At 42.4% G+C, this 27,022-nt stretch overlaps 3 protein-coding genes across 4 annotated transcripts in view; 1 reads left to right on the top strand and 2 right to left on the bottom strand.

Moving 5' to 3' along the window:
* Positions 1-6,258, bottom strand: part of vamp4 (vesicle-associated membrane protein 4) — an 11,822-nt gene extending 5,564 nt beyond the window's left edge. Inside the window, exons 1-4 of one of the 2 annotated variants that reach the window (XM_076279037.1) lie at positions 6,043-6,258; positions 3,393-3,494; positions 1,550-1,596; positions 1,403-1,453 (exon numbers count right to left, since the gene is read on the bottom strand). In XM_076279037.1, the coding sequence (XP_076135152.1) occupies positions 1,403-1,453; positions 1,550-1,596; positions 3,393-3,458 (164 nt within the window). In that variant the 5' untranslated portion in view covers positions 3,459-3,494; positions 6,043-6,258. Of the gene's footprint in view, positions 1-1,402; positions 1,454-1,549; positions 1,597-3,392; positions 3,495-6,032 lie in introns of both variants that reach the window. The other variant, XM_076279036.1, reaches the window with a different exon arrangement.
* A 9,087-nt stretch (positions 6,259-15,345) lies between these two features.
* itpa (inosine triphosphatase (nucleoside triphosphate pyrophosphatase)) lies at positions 15,346-22,444 on the bottom strand. Its single transcript, XM_076277681.1, has 8 exons — positions 22,365-22,444; positions 22,112-22,169; positions 21,957-22,021; positions 21,785-21,858; positions 19,702-19,733; positions 19,470-19,582; positions 18,723-18,799; positions 15,346-15,666 (listed from the first exon to the last, which is right to left on the bottom strand). Exons 1-8 carry the CDS (start codon positions 22,425-22,427, stop codon positions 15,537-15,539), a joined length of 612 nt encoding a protein of 203 aa, XP_076133796.1. The 5' UTR covers positions 22,428-22,444; the 3' UTR covers positions 15,346-15,536.
* A 109-nt stretch (positions 22,445-22,553) lies between these two features.
* mettl13 (methyltransferase 13, eEF1A lysine and N-terminal methyltransferase) lies at positions 22,554-27,012 on the top strand. The gene is made up of 8 exons (XM_076277682.1): positions 22,554-23,010; positions 23,115-23,865; positions 24,272-24,471; positions 24,560-24,749; positions 25,172-25,360; positions 25,468-25,680; positions 26,113-26,244; positions 26,496-27,012. The coding sequence occupies exons 1-8, from the start codon at positions 22,858-22,860 to the stop codon at positions 26,783-26,785; spliced, it is 2,118 nt and encodes a 705-aa protein (XP_076133797.1). The 5' UTR covers positions 22,554-22,857; the 3' UTR covers positions 26,786-27,012.
* The last annotated feature ends 10 nt before the right edge of the window (positions 27,013-27,022 follow it).

The raw sequence follows: 27,022 nt of genomic DNA on the forward strand, positions 1-27,022 counted from the left end.
TACCACCACTTCATCTGTAGAGGCAGGAAAACACAGGGTGTGTGTGTGTGTGTGTGTGTGTGTGTGTGTGTGTGTGTGTGTGTGTGTGTGTGTGTGTGTGTGTGTGTACCTGCTGCCTCATCGACTCAACCCAATACCCCGCTGGGGGGCAGAGTGCAGGGAAACACCGAAGGAGAGAAGAATTCAGCCTCTTCTTTCACCTCCCTCCGACCGCTCCCTCTCCTCCTTCTCTTCCTCTCCTCCCTCTCCTCCTTCTCTTCCTCTCCTCCCTCTCCTCCTTCTCTTCCTCTCTGCTCCCTCTGGCCGCTCCCTCTCTTCCTCTTTCAGCTCCCTCTCTTCCTCTTTTACCTCCCTCTCCTCCTTCTCTTCCTCTCCTCCCTCTCTTCCTCTCCTTCTCTCCTCCCTCCGGCCACTCCCTCTCCTCCTCTTTTACCTCCCTCTCTTCCCTCTCCTCCCTCTCTTTTGTCCTCAGTGCCAAAGTACAAACGCAGCGCCAGCTTCATAAAAACAAACCCTTTCCCAATGTTCTCGGTCTTAATTAAATCTCCGTTCCGAGTACTTTTAACAAAAGGAGGAGTGCAGTGCAGGAACAAAAATAAAAAAGGGAGGAAGAATTTGACTTTACAGGCCTGCCTGTAACAACATTATCGAGCCCTGCAATGCAGAGTCCTTTGGGAAAATAACTCAAACATGTTGGCAAGGTCGTAACCTAAACAAACCTGACACATGTCAGGGTTTGAGAGCAGAGGTCTGGGGCTGGTTTTGGGCACATGGGCTAGGGTGGGGGGTTTTATGAGAAAAACAGGGAGAGATGACAGTCACCCCCCTGTCCTTGGCTGTTTTTCGGTTTGCCATTAAAATAATTGCTTCTGTACTTGTGTCTCTCTCACACACACACACACACACACACACACACACACACACACACACACACACACACACACACACACACACACACACACACACACACACACACACACACACACACACACACACACACACACACACACACACACACACACACACACACACACACACACACACACACACACACACACCAGGTTTCATGAGGATGGCGAAGAGGCCTGTTATGAAACACTGAAAAGTTGTGGAAGGTCTTTTTTATTGCTTTTTCTTTTTACGAAGCGTTATATAATCAGACACAAACAGTGAGACAATCAGAGTAGCCTTTCGGAGGTGACAAAACTTTCTGGCTGTACACCATGATCTGTAAGGCTGTGTGCATATGAATGTCTCTGTGTCCATATGAGACTATTTCTCCCTTTCTACCCTTGTAAGTGTACAGATGCCATATTCACTCTGACAGAGAATTTCTGTCTCTTGACAATTTGATATCACTGTATATCCTGATATCCTGCATTTTTTATAGTGTTAGACTTACTTTCTGATTTTGTCATTTTTTGCTCCAAATCTTGGTCCTGTGGGTCCTCTCCTAAATCAAAAAAAAAAAAAACATGTATTTATTTACAATTAGTAAAATGGTCTGTTATTTTGCACTTTATTCAAAGGGACTGAAAACACAACTCACAGGAAGAAGTCTTCCTCTTCATCAGAATCTTCCTCTAGCAAGTTTCTCTGTGGATTAAGGAGGTCATGGGTGAGACAATTAACTCAGGTCACACCAACACTTCTAACCTTTCCCCTCGTGAATGGAATCCCAGCACAAACACTCAACACCTAAGACAACAGATGCCGCACAGGCCTGATCTTTGTCAACAGTCTGTTATGGTCTTCAGACGGTCCGCAGTCATCTTTGAGGCTGTCTGGTCAAAGTCCACACAGAGGAGGAAATACTGGAGGGTTAAGGGGCTTGGCTGAGGGCTTAGCAAAAGGCCCCTGGAGAGCCTCCATGATTTCCTGCAGATGCGCTCACAGGACCTTAAAACTGAAGCCTTGTGCTGACAGCACATGTTGAGATGCCGACCCTGTTCACCTTTAATTATATTACAAGGCAATGGAACCTCTGATTAATTGTCACAAGGCACTGTTGTGTGTGACTGCTGCTCAGGTCAGCTGGCCTCACTTCATATGACACTGCAATACAGGATAAGACAGAATAACTATGAGTGGTTTTTTTCTCAGTCTAAGATGCTGAATCTGCAAGCAGTTTAGGTCTTCAGAAAAGTGAAACTGATGTGCTTCCAACAGTGTGACATCAACGGATATTATTATGCAGTTCTTTGGTACACTATATCAGCTTCAGATTGATCAGATGTTGCTCTTCTCGTGAAGCTTTTAAATCATTTTTTACATCACATCAGGGGAATTCTTTCTGGACATTCAGATCGCCCAAGCTGTCTAGAAGATTTTCATGGATGCTGCTCTGTCTTCAATAATAAAGTGATCATATCTATACCTTGGCTTCGTGAAAGTTTTTGAGATCTCTTGGTTTTGACTTCCCAGCCAAAGCCTTAAAGTCTATTATACTCATCCATGTCTTTATGAAGCTCTTGTATAACTAAAGGAATTTCAAACATCTCATCTTCACTTGGCATATGACAATAGGTTATCTTTACACTTTCAATCACTGCTATTACTGTGTCCGCATAGCATCAGCACATCACAGTCTCGAACCAATCGTCTGTTTAAAGCAATCATTACGTCTGGTACTAAAACAATCCACACTACTTCCTTTTGATCATAACGGGAGAGGAAAGCCAATGAGGGGAGAGCGGAGACAGGATGCAAGAGTGGACTGGTACCGATTATTTGCGGTGGGACAGAGTTAGTTAGTGAGTGTGTGTGTGTGTGTGTTTGTTTGTGTGTGTGTATGAGTGGCCAGCATGTGTTATGTAAGAGGTCCTGTGCTCCTCTCTTTGTTGCTGCTTACCAACGCAGTGGAGCAACTGAGAGGAGGAGGAGGATGAGGAGGAAGAAGAGGACCCCATCCCCACCCCACCCCACCCAGGCTGCCCCATACCCCATCCTACCCAGACTGCCCCATCTCCACCAAGGCTGCCCCATACCCCATCCTACCCGGACTGCCCCATCTCCACCAAGGCTGCCCCATACCCCATCCTACCCAGGCTGCCCCATCCCCACCCAGACTGCCCCATACCCCATCCTACCCAGGCTACCCCATCCCCACCCAGACTGCCCCATACCCCATCCCCACCCCACCCAGACTGCCCCATACCCCATCCTGCCCAGGCTGCCCCATCCCCACCCAGACTGCCCCATACCCCATACCCACCCCACCCAGGCTGCCCCATCTCCACCCAGACTGCCCCATACCCCATACCCTATTCCCACCCCACCCAGACTACCCCCTCCTCACCCAAACCCATCTGGACTTCCCCTTGCCCCCATCCTCACCCAAACTGCCCCGTACTGTACCCCACCCCACCCCAGACTGCCCCGTGCTGTCTCACCCTCTCGCTGCGCACAGAGCCCGTAACCTCCTCGTCGTTGAGGTGCCGTTTGAATTTGGGAGGCATGCTGTCGTCAAGCGGCTCCTCCCTCTCTGGCTCCCTCTGCAGGCAAACAAAAGCAGCACAACTTGATCAGTGACAATCACTATTAGAGATCACAATCACTATTACACTATTATATTATAAGTTCACATGATTTTAAAGCACATGCATTTCACCTACACTTTGAATGAGCATGCATGCCTAATTCAAAATAACAACAAAAAAATCCAAAGCAGGTGTGATTCAGCACCTATGGATTGATTTGCACATTCAGTTGAAAAGTTTACAACACTTCTTTGAAAAGTTTACAAGCTAGCAAAAAACTTTAACTTTTCAGTGTTCTTTTTGTTCGGTGACGACCATTAAGAACTACATTTAGTCAGAAACAGATGTGAAGGCACTGACGATCAAGTCCATCAAAGTATGTTGAGCTCTTTTGTGTCTCTTCAAATGCATTTCTATCAGGGCTGGGAAATACTATTAGTGAATCATAGTCTTTTCTGCAAAACATCTTACTCTCATGTCATACCATTACTAGCATGCCAACAGAAACGGTCAAAATCAGTAACAATTCTAAGTCAGTTCTAACAACTATGAAAAATTCATGGTCGAACCACTGTTTGATCCCACCGTGTTACTTGCGATTTTTTTTTACACTTTTTCTTTCATTTGGACTTGAAAACACACACCCACTAAGAAGAAATCTTCTCCACAGGTGCTGGAGCACATCAAAGAAAAATAAGAATGTGGAAAAAGACCGTGAGAACATCCCTTCAGCCGTCTGCACTGATGCATGTAAAACCCATTACTGACCCTACAGGACACATGCAATCTATAAGACATTGCGGTTACTGAGTCTTGGGTCACCTTCACTATACTGGCAACCTTGTTAAGGAAAAAGTAGGCCACTTGCTCTGTTAAACTTGAACACGCTCTCTTACACATCCTCAGCTGTGCAGTGGCCCCTGCAGTTCCAGAGGCCCTTAAGCTGTGCCCCACTGAAGGAAGTGATTTATCAGTGTCATGGAAGGTCTTGAGTGAGGAGGAAGTGAGTCTTTTGTGTATTTCCTGTCTCTCTGAGTGTGGGACATGCAGAGTGTTTTCTGAGACTGATTCAGTGACAGGGACAAGACTGAAATCTTGATTCAGCACCATGCATTCTGAGTGTTTGCATAATGACGCCATCTTCCCCCAGCTAAAAAACGTCTCACCCACTCCACCCCAGGCTGCACCTGCGCGACAGATACCATTGAGTCCACTGTGCTCAAACTGGGGGAGGGCTTTTTTTCCTGTCTCCTTTTGACAGCGCAGTCGGAAAACGGCCTCTCCCCTGGCCAGAGGTGCCTCGGAATTTCCCAGAATACAGTAGAGGAGGGGAGTGTGGCTGGGGACAGGGGTCTATCTGAGGCAACAACAAGGAGAGAGAGGAAGAAATGCAGGCAGACAGAGGGGGAAGTAAAGACAGAAGTACTCCAGTAATCCAGCATAGCTGCTGGACAACCAATTGTATAAGATCAATTTGGTGACCATGAGCCTACGTTTTGAGGGTGGTCAGCCGTTGAATGTGCTTTCACACATGAGCATGTTGAACTGAAAGATGGAGATGAGCCAATGGACAGGACAAAGGATGGAGTCTAATGACTGATGGGGCAGTACTGTAGTGACAGACAGACTCACTCACTCACTCAGTGACTCACAAATGATGTAGACTCACAATTATACACAGCTCATTTTGTTCTGTGGCTCTACAAAGTGACAATTCAACACGTCTCAAACAGTCGTGGTTCTATGATAAAAGTTCAGATTAAACTTCTGTCCGCTATGTTGACACGATTCCAGTTGTGTGTACACATCCAAAACTGGCTACACAGTGCTGCTGTGTGACGGAAAAGGACAACAAAAACGTCCTAATTTCTAGAATTAACCTTTAAATCACTTTAATATAAATCAATTGCCCCACAACCAGATTGAGTAAGCATGGTTGCCTCAGGACTTAAACTCTGACCCGACAGCTGAAGTCAGGATGTTGTTCATCCACTGATTTCAGACAACATAGACAAAAGCAATCTGACAAGCCTGTGAGATAATAGCTTGCTAGCTGACTAAAACTGTGGGGATGTGATTTTACAGTAAACAGTAAAATGTACTCTAACGTGACATCACTGACGTCGAATTGCCGTAAGACTTGAAATAGCTAATGACCAACATCTTAGGTCATCTTGATGTTACTGTTATAACGTTAACGTTACTTTCTTTCATATAATTCAAGCGTAACGTTAATTGACGTTGGCTAACAAACGCCAACGTTAACATTAGGTATAGCAACTAGCCAGCTAGCTTCATGGCTACCCTGAATTGTTCAATTACCCTCTCACTGAATTAACACAATTACATTTAAATGTTCAACTTAACTGCTACAAAACATCAATGACTGCACATGATTGTAGAATTAACAGAGTGAGCAAGCGTTAGCCTGACGTTAACAGAACTGCCAAACTAGCTAACGTTAGCTGGCTATCTACCATTCACACCGCCACCAGAGATGCAAGACGAACAAGACAAGACCACAACAAGGCCAGTGCTATAGATATAGCTCACCTATGTGTACCTTTGGTCTGTTTGTTCCGGGGACACGTTCTCCTGCAAGCAAATAATGTCACAGGGAGAGTTTTCTTTTCACTTTCCCTAAGCCAAAATATAACTGCTCTTCAGATATGTCCAGAGGAGGACAGAACGTTCCGTGTAATGTTGTCTGCTGTGATCTGCGGATTGTCTATTCTTCCTGTTCTCATCAGCTGACTGGAGGTCAAAACAGCTGTATTCAAATTGCCTGCGCTGTCTATTAGGCTAGATAAGACGAGTCTGTCAGCATAATCTGTCAGAAGAAGCTTCCAGAAGAAATGCGACATGGAAATCCAGTTTCGCGGCTCTCTTTCTTTTCTTGTTCATATTTCACCAACTAATCTAGTCAATCTTTTTTTTTATTAGGCCTGGCCTGTCATAAATATGTTCACAATTTGCCTTTTGTTTCTGATTAGAAAAAATATAATTAAAAAAAAAAGTTGCATGTTCTAAAGATCAACTTAGCCTTACTTTAGCGCAACTGTTTCAAACTCAGGAGCGTGTTCATGCCTGTAGGCTATGGGCCATTCTTTAGAACAAATGAAGGAATGAAGGACTGTGTTGGATACTTATCAGTCATTGGCCACAGTGAGAAGAGTTTGGAGGCAAGCGCTGGGATGTTTACTCTGTGCCTGAGATCTATAAAGCAGGTATCCTTGAGACCTCACTCCTCGTGGAATTTTCTTGTGCCAAGTGAGAAGATGAGGCTCTCTGTCCATACTTGAAAATGATTTGGGGCTGTGCCTTTTTATCAGCCAGCTGTGAAATATATGTGCAGAAAAAAGAGAACAGCACATATTTAAATTTGTCTTAAAACTCCAGATACAGAGTGGACATATCTGCCTATTTATGACCTCTGATCCAGCCACCCCCAAGAATCATTTTCAAAACTAGATGTACCGCATAGCGGTACAAAACATGACCGCCGCTCAGTCCTGTACATCCGTTCCGCGAAAATAAATCACACTTCAATTTGTCTCCATATTTTACTCCATCCTCCACCCTTTAAACTTTTGTGTATGCTTGTTTGGCATGCCTGATTGTGTGTGTGCGGCTGCACAGAAAGTAGCCTACTGGTGCTGAAAAGGTGAATAGATTGTAGCCTAATAGCCAAAGAAGATGTAGCATTGTTATAAAACCTTTAAAATCTCTAAACAATTACAAGTAGGGCAGTTCATCACAGTTCATCCATTGCAACTGGATTGATGAAAGGTCACTTACACCTGTACATTGTATTTGGAAAAAGCAAAAGGTATCAGCATAATTTTATTTATTTATTTATTTATAAATAAACAAAAACATATCTGTCAGTTCCACTTTGCTTTATTGTCAATGCACAAATTAAGTGACAGTAGTCTGAAACGTTATTGTTAATGCACAAATTAAGTAACAGTAGTCTGAAACGAAATGCTATTTTACATCTAGTGGTGCAAATAACTGACATGTCCAAATGGGCCTTGATGAAATGCGTCGCTAGTTCACATTTTAACGGGCCAAAGTTGAAGAGCTGTTGTCCGTTATTGTTCGTGCAAATATAGGCTGATTCATGTTCCCTTGCATTGTGTAACTGAGGTCCATGGCTAGTCTGGCTTTCACCAAACCAAGCTCAATCTTTTAAGAAATCAAAAAATAAATAGTGGGCAGATCAGGCTGGGTTCACCCAGCCTAGTCTATAGGCACCCGATATTGTTTAATTTTCCGATTGAGATATCCACGCTCTGGCTATTCTAAATGCAAAAATGCATCAGGGAGTTATGACAAAACTGTAACTAACAAACTAGATCCTAATAGAAAGCTGTTAGCTTCCCTAAGCTACAGTACAGGTAGGCTTATAAGGTAGGCCTATTTACAACATAAATTGTCAATAGGCTATGCTGGCGACACAAATAAAATCTCCTTGGGAAACCAATGGCGTAGCCTACGCCTTACAGTATCAAGCGGACTTAAACTGCCATATCGTGGCAAAAAGTTGTAATAAAATTCACGCAGCTCCATGAGTCAAGGAAAGCGCGAATGAAGTAGCCAAATGGGACCCACTACACAGTAGCTTATGTGTTGCTAAATCAGCCATAATGAAATGGAGGTGTCATTGTTTGGATACTTCACACACACGTGCTTTTTAATTTCACAGACTACAACTACCTGGAATCAAAGCACATCGATTCCCCTCTCACACCCTGCACGCACTTAAAACAAAATAAACAGGCGTCTCAGTCTCACGCATGTAGGCCTATAGTATAGGCAAAACTGTATCAGACCGGTGTAACGTTGGTAAATCTTCCATTGCACAGAATGATTTTTGTAGCACGTGCAACAAATGACAGTCGAAAGATACAATTACAGTGATGCTATCCATTTTCCTTGGTATAACCGCATTTAGTTTTCTACAAATGCAATTATTGATATTATAAGATTAATGTACCTGCAGTAAAAACCAAGCATGTCCGATAAACATCCTCAGATTTATTTCGGCTTCAAGAAGAAATGGGAATTACATTTCATGTGAACATTGTCCTATCCTTATTAGACGTTCTCTGCGGTAAAGTCCTTGTAGGAAGCGTCCATTGTTTTTCCAACCCACTTTTAACTTCCAATAAAATTACGTCTCACTGCAACGATGCGCCATCTAGTGCACAAATGACTACTTATCGCCAATACTGGAAATGCAGCCATGATGATGATGATGAATATTTATTTTGGCTTTCTTTTAATACTACTGAATTTGTAATTATGTATTGGCCGTTCTAATACCGATAGTATGTGGGTGCCTGTGTGTGTGTGAATGTGTGCACCGCCATCTACAGGCCAATGAGTGTACAGTCACTAAATGTACACATAACCTAATTTTTTTTAGACCCCCCCATGGATGAAATTCTACGAAACTTGGCATACCCCCAGAGAATGCTAGGTTAATCATACACATCAAATGTGGTGCAGTTCTGAACATCTTAACTGAAGATAGGGGCGATTAAAGCTGAATAACATTGCATTTTCATTTTTTACCGGGGGGTGCAAATCACAAATGAGTGATTATGGGCCAGGTTGATGTGGGCCCTTGAGACCAACATACCATAAAAGATTCTTCATCCTCAGTGCCACGGTTCAGGTAGTTATTTAGGAAAAACTGCTTTTTTTGCGGTTCGGGGGGCCCAGCACGGGGGGGGGGGGGGGAGTGGACCCCGGGGACGAAACGAAATTTTTCCGTAAAAGTCTAGTGGGACTACATACCCACCAAATTTCATGTGCCCCGGTGGTTCGGTGTCCCGGGTATCGTTGACCAAAAATTCAGGAAGTAGATGACGGGGGAAAAAAAAAAAAAAAAAAAAAAACTTTGACAATCCCTATATAATCCCTATAATAACTCCTCTCATGAGACTTTTTCAACAGGTTATTTGCACTATGGGCTAAATGATCAATCAATTGATCAAATTGATGATCTTTTTTTTTTCACCACGGCCAGGAAAACCCCTGTTGTCCTTCAACACCACTAAGCTAGAGGAGTGCAGTCCTGAAAAAGATTGTTCTGTCCAAGTTCTCCTCACTATTGGCCTGATTTCACAGGTTATTTGCACTATGGGCTAAATGATCAATCAATTGATCAAATTGATGATCTTTTTTTTTTCACCACGGCCAGGAAAACCCCTGTTGTCCTTCAACACCACTGAGCTAGAGGAGTGCAGTCCTGAAAAATATTGTTCTGTCCAAGTTCTCCTCACTATTGGCCTGATTTCACAGTTATATTCATTCAATATGTTTATACAAAAAAACATTATTGATACCATACTGTACATATCTGGTATTCAAGTAAAGATCAGTTTGGATGCATGCATGTTTGCTTTGGGAACTCCTTATTATTCATGGAATAATCTCATAGAACAAACAAGACACTGTGAAGCATCCTACAAAGGACAGTCCTCTACTGTATTCACAGTTACCATGTGCCAATGTTCAGACTACTCCATAAAGCTCCTGTTCTTCCTCTGAAGTGTATAAAGCTTGAAACCACAGAGAAAGAGAGAGGGGGGGGGGGGGGGCGAGAGTCACTGAAAGTAAGTAGAGCTGCATCCCTAATGAGAGGAACAGACATTCCACAAGCCCTGAATTCCGTTTTTAAGGAAGGTATTTTTCTTTCCCTGGATGATCCGGATGGATAATCCAGTGTGTCATACCCTTCTCTGGGCTTTGGAAGCTCTCTGGGGTGGGGGAGTGCATGTAGAGGAAGATGGTTCTGCTGATATGATGTGTATATGTGTTTCAACACAAAGTGAAGTTCAGGGTTATAAATGACTGTGGAGAGCCGTGGAGGGCTGACAGGAACTGCTCCCAAACGTATGACTGATGCCTCCCAGATGCGCCTGCAGAACCTCATCAGCACCAGAAGAGTCCCCAGCAATCACACAGAACCATTTGTATAACTCTGTCCTTACACAGGCACAGAGCATGTACAGATAGGATGCATGAGTCTAGTTTATGGGATTACACACAACTCTCTATATGGCCATATTAAAAAGCCTTGGAGATACTTGATTTACCTTACATTACCTTACATTACATTTCATTTGGCTGACGCATTTGTAGCCAAAGCGACTAACAACATGGTAAACAGTTTAAGTTTTAAAGCAATTCTCAACAATTTTAGGACAATTCAAAAAACGGTAGAGTACAGTAAGAATAAGTGCATCAGTGAGTGCTGTTTTTAACAGTTACGTGTCAGTTCAAGACGGCTGGTGAGTGCTAAGATCAGCAAGACTTGTTGTAAGTGGTGTTATGAGAGGAGATGTTCTCTAAAGAGCTGGGTCTTCAGGAGTTTTTTGAAAATGGAGAGGGATGTCCCTGCCCTTGTAGGAACTTTGTGTTCCACCAACGAGGAACAACAGATGAGAAAAGTTTGGATTGGCCTGAGCGTACCGGTGGTAGAGCTAGACATCGTTCGTCTGAGGAGCACAGCGGTCTAGAGCAGTGTTTCTCAAACTTTTTCAGACCAAGGACCACTTAATCAATAAAAAAAGGCTCACGGACCACCTAGCTAAAAAAAAAAAGTAGACCTACTTCAATAGTAAATTACACAATAGGCCTAGTCACTGAACCACTTTGATTGTATTTGCACCTTGCTTATTGTGTCAGAGAATTCATATGATTTAAACTGGCATGGCTTACATAGGCAGTGTTGCAGAAATGTTTGGATTTACATACAAGTTGGTTGCAAACAACTCATCTATATTATATTTTCCTACGTCTGCTCACGGACCACTTGGGCTAGCTTGCGGACCACCAGTGGTCCCCGGACCACACTTTGAGAAACACTGGTCTAGAGTATGTCTGTATGAGGGCATTCAAGTAGGTGGGAGCAGAACCGGAGACTACTTTGTATGCAAGCGTTAGAGCCTTGAATTTGATTTACCTGTAACATCTGTGTTGTAAGTTAACTCAAACCTAGAATTCTGTGAGTTGTGGATATTATCATTACATGGGTCCTAAATCACGTCTCCCTTGACCTCTCCCAAACCATGTCACAAATAAGCGAAGTTAAATTGGGCATGACCTGGGAGAACAAATATTCAGTGCCAAACCAAGATCCGCTCTTGTGAGGGGCCATTAAATCCTGTCTTTCAGGCCAACTGCAAACCGAGCCAAGTTAATTAGCTTGTCATTAAACGCAGTTTGTGTTGGAAGGTGGTTTGATTACAATGTTGAGGGAAAGACTGAGTCATGTTGTAAATAAGATGCACTGCACGGGCGGTAAAACGTGACTTGCATGTGAATCCAGCACAATTATTCTAGTCAGACCCCTCACTCACATCTTCATTGTCATTTCAAAGCGGCTGAGACGAGGTTATTGCCCACTGACTCAGTAAAAACCTTTCTTTTCATCTCTGCACCTGCACCTGTTTTTCTGGTTTCCGAAGACATCTATCAGAGACATTTCTTTCCTTACACAGGGTCTCAATGGGTCAAGGGTTCTCCTCCTAAAGGTGACTTTACTGATTGATGGACAACTAAACCCAGGAGACCATTGAGGACATTTTCAACCAATTATCCAGGGAGGTGGAGGAGATTCCAAGTTTGGACCTTGGTTTGATACCAGACGTCTTGTTCCTCTCTCTCCATGCTCTTTCTGTTTTCTTTTGCAAGTGTCCTGCAATCCAATCAGCACAGCTGTAAACAGGACGTAACATTCATACTCATTCCACATTACCAAGGTGTAAACAGTGCCCGCTTAAACCAACAAGTGGAATGCCAGGTGTTCCTGTAAACAGACGGGATGTGGTTGTCTTTCTCACGCATAAAATCAGTGCCACTGATAACGACCTGTTTAATGAGTTCCTTCTTCTTTATTGGATGTCTTGCTGGGAGAGAGCGAGAAAAAAAAGAGAGAATACAGTATGTGTGTGTGTGTGTGTGTGTGTGTGTGTGTGTGTGTGTGTGTGTGTGTGTGTGTGTGTGATTATGATTATTCCTTGCAGCAGTGCCCTGTAATTGAGCCTGTGCGTCACTTTCTCGCGTGAAATCAGTCAGTGGTCTTGCACGTGTGGGTGTATAGCAAACTATTGAGGATTGAGGATTAAATCAATAAATGATTAAATATATAATAATGCAGTGAATAACATAAACAATATACAATGATATATCTATACCATATACCCATAAACCTCTCTAGGTATGTTGCAAAATAATAATATGAACTATATGGTTGTCTCTCTATGGTTGGTATGGTGCAAACCCTTTTTCATGGCAACTACAGTTTGTCAGGAAATAGTGTCTGAACTAACAGACCACCACAAGCATTTACAGGAAGCTTTCCCAGACACCCCTCCAACCCCATGAAGTCCAGCATCCCAAACAACATGTTTACTTATACACAGGAAAGACAGAGAGGAAGTATCTGAAAAATCTAACACTGTTGTGCTTAATTGAGGGATATTGTAACTGGGAAGTCACAGCACCTCCACCCCTGGTTTTTATGGGATGCCTACTGTGAGTCTGTGGGGAAGCTAAGCTCTTGGCCTGTCTGTGGGTTTGATGTGGCTCTGGAAGGGACAGCCTGTGCGCCGTCTCCCAAATACCTGGAATAGCTTTAACATTTGGCTGCCATACTACGAGTAATGATAAGTGGCTCTGGCTTTGTTTGTGACACACACCTCAGGTAGTTATTTTCACATTCTTTCCTTAGGCACCACTACCAAGCATTCCTGTTCATAGCTCCGACTGCAGACTAATAACTGCCATAGAGAATGCATCCAGCTTAATTAAGGTCGAAGTCATTATTTATGTCTCATGACAGGGTTGAGATTTATTTTCAACCGATGTCCGTTCTTGAAATATAGGGTTCACTGTAGGGGCCCATAAACCTGCATGTTGTGCAGTCTTTACAGGACTGAGGTAGACAAGTTCAATCTGATTACTCATTTCAACATATTGAATGATGTTACAAACTTTGGAGTCCTTCCACATTTCTAGTCCACTTCACTAGCTTTGTTTTGGTTCGGCTTGTGGTGGTCTCCTGAGAGTAAAAGGGTTGTAAACTCATAAACAGCCATTTTGAACATGATTCTCTGATTCCTCTATTTCTGGACTCACTTTAACCGTGACGCTCATCCGGAGATGGGAAGTAACGGATTACAAATTCGTACTTAAGTAGCATTTTCAGGTAGGCCTACTTTATTTTTCTCACAACTTTCTACTTCACTCCTTACATTTTCAAAACTGGCTTGTTACTTATGTCTTAATGTTTTTGATAATTGATAATTGTTATCATTTTTTTTATTTGAGGTCATTGTGTGCTTTCCCAACATCAAGGCAGATTTCAATCAAAATGGATAGGACAGCAATTATGATGCAAAAAGGGGGTTGCCACCAAAGGGGCCGTGACAAAACCATGGTTACACGACGGCATGGAAAACTTCTATGTCGAATTCAGTGCTTTTTCAGAATGTGTACAGATGACAAAACATCAGATTATATATATATATATATATAAAACATCTATTATTTATTAAATTATCTCTTATATTTTGTTTGCTTTTCCTCCTTAAATATCTCCCAGGTCATTCAGACAATGTCCTTCTAGGCCAACGAGCTTACCTCAAACAGAATGTTTGTTTCTCTGTTTGGCTTGGTAGTAGGCAATTTTTTTTTAATGAAATGTCATAGGGACAGTGTAATACTGTAGTTGTTAAGTTTATACTTGTTGTTATAGTTGTTGTTTATACTTCAAATACATTTCAGAGCCTGTACTTTGTCACTTTTACTTGAGTAAAGAAGTTGAATAACTACTTATACTTTTACTAGTCTTTTTACAGAAGTATCTGTTCTTCCTCATCATGCGTATGCTGTGTATTAGCTTCTTCTTTTGTAGGTTTTATGTAAGTATGTGGTTATGACTGAGGTTCAATTCGTGTAAACATCTATCTACAGTCAAAAACCTGTAATACAAGAGTATTTACTTTTTGGGAGTTATCAAGGTACCAAGATAAATAGGACACAACACATGAGTATGGGACAATATGCAGTATATAATGCATCTTACAGGACTCTAAATGCCCTACTAGTCATTTATCATCACTAAATGTAACTGTGCAATGTACAAACATAACATGCTTGGAGAAGAGGTTAGACTCTTGTAAATCTTTTTTTTTCTACAGTAGTTGTAACCCCACCTGTAAAGACATTCCTTAACTTCTCTCAAGGGAGGGCAGAGCAGCCAAAGGCACAGGCTGCTGCAGAGACAAATGAATTGAGTACCACCTGAAAACGGCCAAACAGAATGGTACAACAGAATGGTACAGCATGCAACATGTTTCTGAAGACCAATTCCATATGAACAAACAGACGGTGTAGTATTGTACCAGACCAGATGTAAATTTGTGGACTGAGACGGCTTATCCATTTATCACTTATGCTGAAGTGGCAAGAACTTCTTAGGTACTAAACATTCCTTAATGACTAAACGCCATGTGGAAAAAGCCACATACTGTATAATGTTATTTCCAGTCATCCAGATAGTCACTTTCACTGCCATGCAGATTTTCAATGGCCTTTTAAACACACTTTGTTTATATACTATGCCATCAGTTATGGATGATTATCCATGGACATCCAAAAACAACTAGTTTGATATCTTGCAGTGATGTTATTCTCTTTGAGATTCTCTATTTAGATAGAATGCAACAGATCTGGGTCCAGCTACTCGACATGATATAAAAACACAATTCATCGTAATCAAGAACCAGCTCTATCCACCACAACTATGTACCTGATGAAAACAAAACAAAAAACATAAAATCTTCAGTGGGTGAAGAAAACGGATTTATTAAAAACAGGCAAGCGACGGAGTGTCCTTTTTTTTAATATAAAAAGTTACAGTATATGGCTTTCAACATAATCAGTTCTGGTCAAACAACTAGTGTTCTGGTCAAACAACTATGTTCTTGTATGCAACGATTGTTATGACAATTATTTTAGCTTGTGAATGGCTTATGGTCAGTCCCCATGCTTTGTCCTCTTGGTATCAGGCGTGTCATTCAACTGAGAGAAGTGTTCGGACATGGCAGCCAGAGCCCGGTACCGATGAGAGATGGTGTTCTTCACCTCTTTGGGAAGCTCCGCATAGCTAAAACCATAATGGCATCATTGTGAATATACAGTAGATACTAAAGCTCTGCATAATAAAAACAAAATGACATCATTGTGAATATACAGTACCCTCCAGAATTATTGGCACCTCTGCTAAAGTTGACTAAAAAAAACTGTATAAACAATAATGGCAGTAACATGTTTTTCTTAAAAATATTTATTTCTTTATGAGATTTTCCTTTTTCTCAAAATAAATTAGCTTCCCTTCAAGGTTGGATTTTTCCTATTTTTTCCATTGTGAGATTACAATAAATCATTATTTTTTATACTGTTTTTTAGTCAACTTCAGCCGAGGTGCCAATAATTCTGGAGGGTACTCTAGGTGCAGACTTGCATGTACACAATCCCTGCCATTTCATATATCGCTCCGGTCAGCTCATGACCCTTCATTACAAATCCGAATGGGAAAAATATTATGCATGTCTCAGAAGTTTAAAGGCTTTCATTTTTGGTTCTCCCTGGGCATTAAATACTAGACTGAAGTAGATTGTCTTGGGTATGAGGGAGAATGGAAATCTCAAGAGGAGAGAGTTCAGAGGATACAGAGGTTTGGTACTTTAACATTAAGCAATAAGCCTCAGGGAAGCCACATTTAGTGAATCGTGAAACATTTTTTGTTAACCTTAACTATTTATAATTTTCCATCATTATACAGTATCATACCTATGATTACAGCCTGTATACTTGTGTACACTGATAAATGTATTACTGATAAACTGTGAGACTGTGAGCAAGTGCACTGATAAACTACTATGCCAGTGGTTCTCAAACTTTTCACAATGAGTACCACCTCAGAAAACAACTGGCTAAAGTACCACCATTATGACCGGCATTAAAATACAGAAGTATAGAACCATTTCACTACATATTTTACAGTGTACATACTGTTTTGCGTGTTTTTTTTTTTTTTTTCAAATAAGACAAAACACAGTTTATATTTAACTTCAGCATGGTTAAGGATTTTGCATTATATATATTTTGATAAAATTTGAAGTGATCATTTCGTCATCTCGGAGACTCCTGAATAGGGTTGGGTATCGTTTGAATTTGAACGATTCCGATTCCAATTCCGATTTCTTATTTCGATTCCGGTTCCTAACGATTCTCGATTCCGATTTTTTTAAGAGGCAGGGTCAAAAAAAGTTTAGGATATTTTAAATGAGCAAGCTAACCAACGGTCTTTCTCAGGGTATCTGCACATTTTCCAAGTGCAAATTTAAAGACTTTTAAGACCTTTTCAAGACATCTAAATGAAACTTAAGACTATACCACGGCAAAAAGATATATATGACTTTATGCAATAGTTTTTTTCCCCTACTAATTTTAACCCCCACTCCATTTTGGATGTCTACAGAAGTTACCAAATATATTTTGGCGAAAGAAAAATAATTGTGTGTGAATTACCTTCAAAGCTATAAATGCCCAATTTTAGGGTCTGGGCTGCTTGCTTTTGAAGCTGGCTGTGGTTTTGCTTACTGCTGAGGCTGACTGTTCTTCACCTGTGTCTGTAGTAGCCTAGGCTACTTGCCAAAGACATGTGCACTGGACTGGATTCCCTTCAATATTTTTTCAAAGTTAGACTAAGCTATTTACATATTTTAATAAGCCTACTTTATATAATGTACTATGTGCATCTATTGTCCAATATGCAGCACAGCAAATTAAAGTTAATCCACTACTTTACATTTTGCATACCAGTTGTATCTAAACCAACCAAAGCTTGACTGAATCGTAAACCACTGACTTGTTTTAAATTAATTAAGAGACAGGTCCTCCTCGCGTGATCCTGCTGAAAACTGCTGGTTTCATCTTAAGCACGCACGTATTATGAACGCACGTTTTTTTTTTATGTAGCCAGTCGCCGACATTCAAAAAATATGCGGTTATAGTTCACAACTTTTGCTAAGTAGGCCTAGCCTACTGGGAAACGCTGGCAAGCAAGCTGCTGGCAGATATTACAGGTAGGCTATAACATTTTCTTCCAGGCTAGGCCAGCAACACACGCTGGAAAGATGCAAACATAATCAACTTAACATACAGTATTTCCTCCTGATTGCGACGCACTGCACATAATTTGAGCAGCAGTCTTCGCGTCCATAGTTTGTGAAACGATGCTGCATCCGAGCAACGATTTTAGATGCCAAGCGCAACTCCAAAAAGGAGAACAAATGAGCGTCCGGCTTGAGGCTGTGCCGGACGCCGGACAGGGCTTTTAAAATCAATATGTCCGGCCTAAATCCGAACGTATGGCCAACCTATCGCTCTTTCTCCCGCTCATTCTACCGTAGGCTTCCTCATTCCACGTAGGCTACCTGTATATCTCTCTGGCCTCAGCTACGGCATATTATTTTGTACATAGGCCTAGGCCTACTGTATTATTACCGTTTTCACACCTTTAACCACACCCGTGAAAAACATCTTCACTCTGCAACCACTACACTTCCTCCCGTAGCCTAATAGCCTAGTCACTTATACAATTGCGTTTTAAATACACGAAACTGGATTGAGACATCACTCGCTCTCTTGCACTCGCTGGCGGTCCCATACGCACATTTAATACCTCTCTTTTGAAAATTCAGTTGTATTTAAGACTATTTAAGGATTCGCGGGAACCCTGCTTTTGAATGAAATAGTCTGACCTTCTCCATGAATTTTAATTCTATGAACTATGCGCTTGGTGTGGTGTTCAGCCGTTTCTTCTTCCGGTCGGCGGACTGGGAATCGAAACTAGGAATCGAAATTTAAACTTTTGAACGATTCCGGGAAAATCGCAAAGATAGTCCCGGTTCCAACCAATACTCGATATTCGATACCCAAGCCTACTCCTGAAGTACCACTAAAGTCCGTGTACCACCAGTGGTACCCGTACCACAGTTAACTGTACTATGAATCATGCAACAAATGGAATATTAATACAATGTTGCTACAAATCATAATTCTCAGAGCCAACTCTTATCATTCTGAAGATATACTGCCCTCTAGTGGCCATATATTTAGGACACAATCCCTGTAGTTGACAAAGCACAAACTCACGTCTTGTCAAAGCCATCTGGTTGGAAACAAGGGTCCCATCCAAAATCTCGGGGTCCTCTGGGCTCAACAATGCGCCCCTGTAACACAAAGTCTGTTTAAGTAATCATGCAGGATACGTGTATGTGGGTAATTTTAAAATCAGGCAAAGTGCTTTGTTTCACAAGGCATAAAAATGAAACCCTCTTGAACTATGACATTTGTTGATAGAAAACTTTAGTGGTTAATCAGTTGTTATGATGTTTAAATTGTATCTGAAAATGTTGTTAGTAGGCTAGGCTGTTATTTAATTTGATGCATATCTGAAGTATTTCCTCTGCTAAACAAGTTCAACTAGGTTAGCTAAATTACTAAATTTATGTTTGACTCAATTTGGCCTAAATTCAAATACCTTCTATTTCTACTAAAATTATGATAATTCTGTGCTTTCTTCGACATCAACATTTTAACATATTGCAGAATGTCCTTGTGTGATCCAGTCTTCTGCCCACAGTAACATTTTGTTAATATGATCTGTTGAAGTGGTGTAGTTTTAAAGTGAAACATAGTTTCAAGGATCAAAAAATGTATTTTGGTTTTGTACTCTTTTTCCAATTTGTCTAGGTGCTGCTGAATCTAGTCATTAATAATAACATATAGTTATCAAACATAATCAGCTAGTACACGGTGATGGTGAAACTAACCATTTGTGTGTGATTGATTGATTTATTAATTGATTGATGGTAGGCTACAGTATGGCAATACACCTACCTCAGTTTTCCCCCTAAATAACTGTACAGGCTCGTCTTTTCCAGCACAAAAAGCAAACGTGCAAAGAGCCCAGGCAGATTTATCCTCAAAACCTGCCAAGAGTTTGTTCAGTCCTGAGCATAATGGGAAAAAGAGAACAGAGGTTGGGTCAAGTCAAAATGATGGTTTAAAAATAATTATGTTACATCACAGTCATGTTTCAGGACTATCTAAGAGTAATAAACTTACTAACCTTCTGGCTTCAGCTTATCCAGGAACCATTTTCTACACAAGAAAAACAAACAGAAAATGTTTCAAGGGGAAAGGCACCAATAATGGCTTTCTGGCAATTAATAATAATGATAACTAAATGAACCGCAAAGCGGTACAAAATATGACCACCGCTCAGTCCTGCACATTCTCTCCACAAAAATAAATCACACTTGTCAATTTGTCTCCATCTCCTACTCCATCCTAGCCTGGAAGCCGGCCAAACTTAGCCCCGCCCACAACATTTAAGGTCGGGAAGTTCGGTCTGGAATTGTTCCACTAAGGAGCAACTATCCCCGAACCAGAGCTGATCGGACCAATGAAATTGTCAGGGTGGGCTTTGTACGATGATGGACAGATCACTGCCTAGTCCATCACGTCATCTGAACATGCTTCCGTGGATTTTGTTTGCAACTAAAACGATGTCACTAGAAGCTAGACAAATGGCTTCTAAGACCTGTTTACACGTAGGAAAACACAAATATTTTCAATTTTTTCCGAATTGCCTACCCTGCTACGTATAAATGTGGTCTAAGATTTTCACGTGTTGTACAAGATACTCACAGCGCAAAAACGTTAAAAAAAGGCCAGAAAACAATGTTAAGGCATTTGTGGAGTAGAAGGATGGTTCGGGTGTTCTTCCTACAGCTCACAATAAACTATTTCTTTGCTTTGATTGGTTAGGTCTGTCCAATTGAGTGCAGAGGCATTTTTCCCCTTGTATCGGTTGAAACACGCCCCATAATCACGCCCCAATGGAGCAGTATCAGACTCAAATTCTGACTAGAATTGAGTATGATGCTGGGGCGCTGTGGCCCAACCAGTGTTTCCTCTAGGATTTTTTTAAGCAGTGGGGGCAGGCCTGTCCGAACCCCCCCCCCCCCCCATCCCCCCACCCTGTCCCACGGAACTGACAACTGACACTTCGCTGCAACACAAACAATTATATGTATTCACCTCTATTCACACACAATGAGGCATTATTTTCAGTTGTGATTGAGCTGTATATTTGGAGAATCTACAACCGGTCTGCACAATGAATTTTGAAAGGCAACTGCGACTATTGTACGTCTGCCCCATTTCTGATACCGTGGGGGAAGAAAATTAAACCGTGGGGGGCCGCCACTACCAAATCAACATAGAGGAAACACTGGGCCCAACAGGTTACAGCGCTCGTACCACATACGGGTCCAAGTGCCCACGGGCACCCAGGTTCGATTCCGACCTGCGGTCATATCCCGGTCCCACCCCATCTCTCTCTCCCGCCTACTTCCTGTCTCACTCTTCACTGTCCAAATAAAGGCGAATTGAGTATGATGCTGTCAGGCTATCCCCTACCCTTGCAAATTTTGTGTATGTAAATGAGTGTGTGCGTTTGCTTTTGTGTACTTCTGTGTGTGTGTGTGTTCACTTGTGAGTGTGTGTGTGGGGATAATGGGGTGTGTGTATGTGTGTTTATGCGTGTGAGCATGTGTGCGTACCTGTGTGTGTATGCATGTGCGTGCGTGCGGGTTTGTGTGCATGTGTACTGTGTGTGTATGTTTGTGTGTGCATGAATGTGCATGTGTGCGCGCCTGTGTGTATGCATGTGCGTGTGTTTGCGTGCATGTGTACTGTGTGTGTGTGTGCCTGCTTGGCTGTATGTGTGTGTTTTTACGTGTGTGTATGTGTATGTTTATGTGTGTGTGTCTGCATGTGTGTTAAGGTGTGTGTATGTGTGTTTGTGCGTGCGAGCATGTGCATGTGCATGACGTGTGTGTGCGTGTTTTCGCGCATCTGTACTGTGTGTGTATGTATGTGAGTGTGTGTGTGTGTGCCTGCTTGGCTGTATGTGTGTGTTTTTATGTGTGTGTGTGTGTGTGTGTGTTTTTATGTGTGTGTGCATGTGTGTGTATGTGTGTTTGTTCATGTGAGCATGTGCATGTGCATGTGTGCATACCTGTGTGTGTATGCATGTGTGGGCGTGTGTGTTTGTGTGCATGTGTACTGTGTGTGTATGTGTGTGTGGGTGTGTTTATGTGTGTGTGTGTGTTTGTGCGTGCATGCAAATAAATAAACGAACTCACATATAAGGCCCAGGCAGACCACCAAGAGCTTTAAAACATAGACAGGTATCCTCTACAATGACTGGTCCATCAACCTGTAGAAAAATACAATGGTGAAAATGGATCTGTTGTTGTTTTTGTATCTTCGGTTCAAGGCTACACACATAAAACAGGTTTGACACATTTTACTTACTAGTTTAGCTGCCTCTTTACATTTCTGAATGGAGATGTCATCCGGCTCTCCTTGATATTCTGGTACTAAAATATTAACAACTCATGTTAGAATTACCCATTTATAACTAAAAGTACTGTACTCAATAATTTCATGATCATACAGCAGCCACTCACGGTCAATCTTTTTCGAGATCAGTTTATAAGGGAACTTGTCTCCAAGAATCTGGATAACCTGTTCAAAGGGACATCACAGGAACATCTAACACTTATATCATCATGTCTAGAATTAGTCTAGAATAGCCTACTCGCATGTCATTGAATGTTATAACCGCACAGTGTTATTCCACTGGGCACTGGGGCTTACAAACTTCAAAAGTATGTCACTGAACAGTCGTATAACAAGCGAGCAGACGAATGCAATTCTTACCTCCTCTAGTTTTTTGGCATTTCCAGTAACAAAAACAACTGATCTTCCAACCGGCACTGCCATGCTTGCAACTTGGAGGAAATAAATGCCCGGAAGATAAATACATCCGGTTCCTTGATCGACAAAACTGACCAATCAGAGCCTGCTGTGTATGTACCGCTAAGAAATGAGTCCGGGTTGTGTAGACATGCCGTCCATGCATGCCGTGCCATCCATCCATGTGGTTGTATCGGTGGACACTGACAGCAAGGCTAAACAACAACTGTCCGAACTAATTAACTAGGCTAATTTTTAAGAAAAAAATCATTAATTTTGTTATGAAAATACGCAAGGGAAAACGGTCAGAAAAAATATCAAGTTGCTGCCAAAGTTGATTAACTTGCTGTGCAGCGACTGTTGTTTACTGTAGCTGACATCCAACAAGAGCACTTGATGGCATTTTTCTTCATGCTACCTATATTTCATTAGAGAGTAGTTTGAGGACTTTGAAAGGATGAGTTTATTGCCCCGCACTGCAGAAGAGCTTAGCTCGGCGGACTACTGGGAGCGTTTTTTTCGTAAACGTGGAGAGAAGGCATTCGAATGGTATGGCGACTATCATTCTCTCTGTGGAGTGCTGCACAAATACATCAAACCTCCTGATCAGGTAAAATATTTAAACATCGGTAACTTCCTAAATTGCATGGCAAATGTAAAGGTTTTTATCCTTGGCATGTATTTCTTGTGTAATCCCGTGTTGTTCCAATACAGGTACTAGTAGTGGGTTGTGGTAACTCGGAGTTGAGCGAACAACTCTATGATGTGGGCTATCGGCAGCTCACCAACATTGACATCAGCGAGACGGTAGTGTCACACATGAACCAGCGTAATGCTGAACGCCGGCCAGGCTTGACTTTCCAACTAATAGACGCCACTCAGACAGGTTTTGAGGATGGCAGCTATCAGGTGGCATTAGATAAAAGTACCTTCGATGCCATGGCCTCCGAAGAAGAGGGTGCACTGGCCAAGAGGATGCTGACAGAGATTAGTAGAGTGCTGGCCGTTGGGGGGCGGTATGTCTGCATTACTCTGGCTCAGGAGCATGTGGTGCGTCTAGCTGTGGATCACTTCTCCAGTGCAGGCTGGGCCATAAGGCTTCACTGCCTGGCCAAGGAGGAGGACCAGGACTCCGATTCTGACTCCACATTTGCTCTGCCAGTCTTTGTTCTTGTCTGCACCAAGTTTCGGCAGCCACCCCCTTTTCTGGTGCTGGAGATGTGCTTGGGGGAAGATGGTGCCCCGAAAAGACTGTCAACTGTGCCTGACCTTCTGGCTGCGGTAAAAGAGAGGCAGGCTTATGCCCTCTTACAGCAGAAGCTCCGTGGAGGCACAGACTCGGCCAGCAGCCCCTCTCTCACGTTGTGCCACTCAGCCACAGGATTGCCTCGGTACACCCTCACAGTGCAGGACAGCCCACCCAGTGCCAAAGTGCCACGTCTCAATCATTTCGCAATCTTCATAGGTAAGAGTTTCTGTCTGCAAAGCTAAACATTGTACAACTAATGTACAGTTCTCAATGCTCGCAAAAACAAACAAACAAACAAAAAAACTGAACATTTCAGCTAAATGGTCAGCTGTCAGCATGTTCTTCTTGTCTGTGAGACTATGCTGAATTTTTGTAATTTCTTTTATTTTAATATGTTTTTCATTTATTTCTCATGCTATGTCATGTTATTATGTTATGTTATATGTTATTAACAATATATTTGTTTAATATATTTATGGCAACATAAACCATGGTGTATGTCTGCACAGCACAGTACTGATTGTCTGGGTTCATGTTCTCAATGTGTTGTAACTCCTCTGCGGGCTGTCAAATTGCGGTAAGTTATATCTCTTGACAAATATATCCTGAAATTAATCCACAGTGCCACAAGGTCGTGAGTCTGATTGGCTCTATGGATCTGCTGAGGGCCGTGCGCAGTTAGCGGCCAGTGCCAATTTCAGACGCCTAGTTGTTGTGTCTATGCACCGAGACCAAGAGTATCAGGACATGCAGGCCATTCAAGCAGAGCTCTCACCAATGGTGATGGAACTCGCTCCTCCAGGGATGCCAGCCAATCAGCAGGTAGAGATTGCCATGTGACACGCACAGTGCAACACTTGTAGTTAGTCACCATGGCTAACTAATACAGTATATCCTCATTGCTGCATAGGTGCCCTTTCTGTCTGTCGGAGGGGATCTGGGTTGGCGGAAAGTAGTGGGGAAGGGGCTCAGTGAGCTCACGGGGGAGTACTCTGTGGAGGATGTCAGAGGAGAGGACGGCAATCTTTACCGCCGACTGATCTTCCTGAAGAATGATCAGCTGGTCCAGTCTGAAAGTCGCCTCCGCACACCGGCAAAAGGTGAGATGGGATCATAAAAAGACCACTTTTCTGCACTGCAGGGATCATGAGGGCCTGATGGTAGGCATGAACGTGAAGGGTCATCAGGGTCATTTACATTGTGAGTGTATGTTGGCTTAGACATGTTAAAGTGGCTGGCTATAATTGTCAACATGTAAAATCGTTGTATAACATAATGTATGGCTATTTATGACACAGTATCACAATTTTTTATAAAGGATTCCTCTGTACATTTACACAGTGCTGATTGATTTATACACACATTCATACTTTATTATGCTCTTTTCCTGTACTGCCCTATGCTACAAAGCTTAAGGCCATGTGAGCAGATACATAGCTAGATCACTAATAATAGCATACCTCAGTCCTATTTCTCCAATGTGTGCACACCAAACTTCCCATGATGCTCTCTTTTGTTCCAGCGTCTGCAGCACGCAAGAAGAAGAATAAGAGGAAACCAAATCCTACAGCTTCACAAGCCCCTCCCAGTGCTTCGGGTTCTGATCCTACCAGTCCCCCACCTGTAGATCACAGTGTCCTGTGCTGCACTCATCACGAAGTCATGGTCGCAGGTTTGGCCTTGTTAGGGTTGAACACAAGTGGCAACAAAGGTATGATATTGATCTTTTTGCCGTCCACAGTTTCTCTAGTTGTGGCTGTGTGTTTAAGATGTGTGCTCCCACCAATATGTGGTTAACAATCGATCATATTTCTACAGATCAACCCATATCTGTGTTGCTGGTTGGACTGGGAGGAGGGGGACTGGCCCAGTTTGTGCATGACTTTGTCCCATCGTCCCAAGTGGATGTGGTGGAGTTGGACCCTGCAGTACTCGACCTGGCTAAAACCTGGTTCGAGTTCCAGCCGAGTGACAGACTGAGAGTCACTCTGGATGATGGGCTGGCCCATATTGCCTCTCTGGAAAGCCAGGGTAAGAGAAGGAATGGGGGGGGGGGGGGGGTTCAAGTCAGATCCAAGTCATTTCCAGATCCAACTCAATCCCACCTGATCCCACTCGATCCCACCCTATCCCGATCTCTATCTCTATCTGTCCCATTCGCTTCCTGTCACTCTTTTCACGGTCCTATTTCAATGAAGGCAAAAAGCCCACAAACATACTTTAAAAAAGAGAGAAGGATTGAGTAAAGAGTGGGGTAAATAGAAAAAAATGGGCAACATGTCTTCATGGGTGTGTAGTTAGAGTGAATGACAGTGACTGTGAGTCAGGGAGGCAACTGTAATGAGTTTGTGTTGGCTATCCCTGTCTGTAGAACTGTTACGGTTTTGTTGGATGTATCTTGCTCTAAAAATATCTCTCCCTTATTTTACTTCCTCTGACATTACAACTCTGCTCTATTTATAGGCGGACATTCTTATGACGTCATCATGTTTGACGTTGACAGTAAAGACCCCAGCCTTGGAATGAGCTGCCCTCCGCCTGCCTTTGTAGAAAAGGCCCTACTGGAAAAAGTGTTCCGCTTGCTAAGTTCACGAGGTTTGATGTGTATTATTGCTCATGACTTCTGCATTTAAAGGCCTTTTGTTTTGATGTCTATTTCCTCTAAATAGAAGTGCTTAATTTACCACCATTTGAATAGGTCTACTATACTCATTTAGTTTTGTTTAGAGTTACTGAAACTCTAGTAACTCATCAGTAGATTAAAAAAAATACTCATTCTCTCCATTGTACCTTGTCTACAAATTCTAACTTCTAGTTCCTTTTTTTCTGCATTTACTCCATCTCAGGGGTGTTCATGTTGAATCTGGTGTGCCGAGACACGTCCTTACGACAGAAGGTGATGGGGACTCTGCGGGAGGTCTTCCCTCGGGTGTTTTCCCGCCCAATTGAGGGTGAGGTGAATGATGTGCTCTTCTGCCTGAGAGAGGCAGGCAAAGACAAAGACACTGGTGTCCCGGGAGAGCTGAAGAAGGCAGCTAAGAGCCTACAGGGGGCGATGAGAGCACACAGTGATGGAGGACCCAGCAGCCCACACATTGATATTGCTGCAATGCTGGAGGACCTCATGATAGCATAACATCAGATATCCCCATGGAAGTGTGTGAGTGAATATAACAGTTGAAAAAGACGTGGTATATATCATGGTCATATAGATTGTCTCTGGATGTCTCTGGATGATAAAATATGAATGTGGTGTGATGGTAATGAATGAATGCATTAAAGACTAAAGTACAATCTTTCCAGCTTCTCTGTTTCATGTAAGATCATTTTTGTTGTAGTAAAGTAAAGGCACTTTCAAGATTTTTTTCTGGTT

This window comes from Alosa pseudoharengus, unplaced genomic scaffold, assembly GCF_046254945.1.
Source record: "Alosa pseudoharengus isolate Yale_2024_CS ecotype anadromous, Long Island Sound unplaced genomic scaffold, YU_APseudo_1.1 YU_APseudo_1.1_scf_11, whole genome shotgun sequence".
NCBI classification, from domain to species: Eukaryota; Metazoa; Chordata; class Actinopteri; order Clupeiformes; family Clupeidae; genus Alosa; species Alosa pseudoharengus.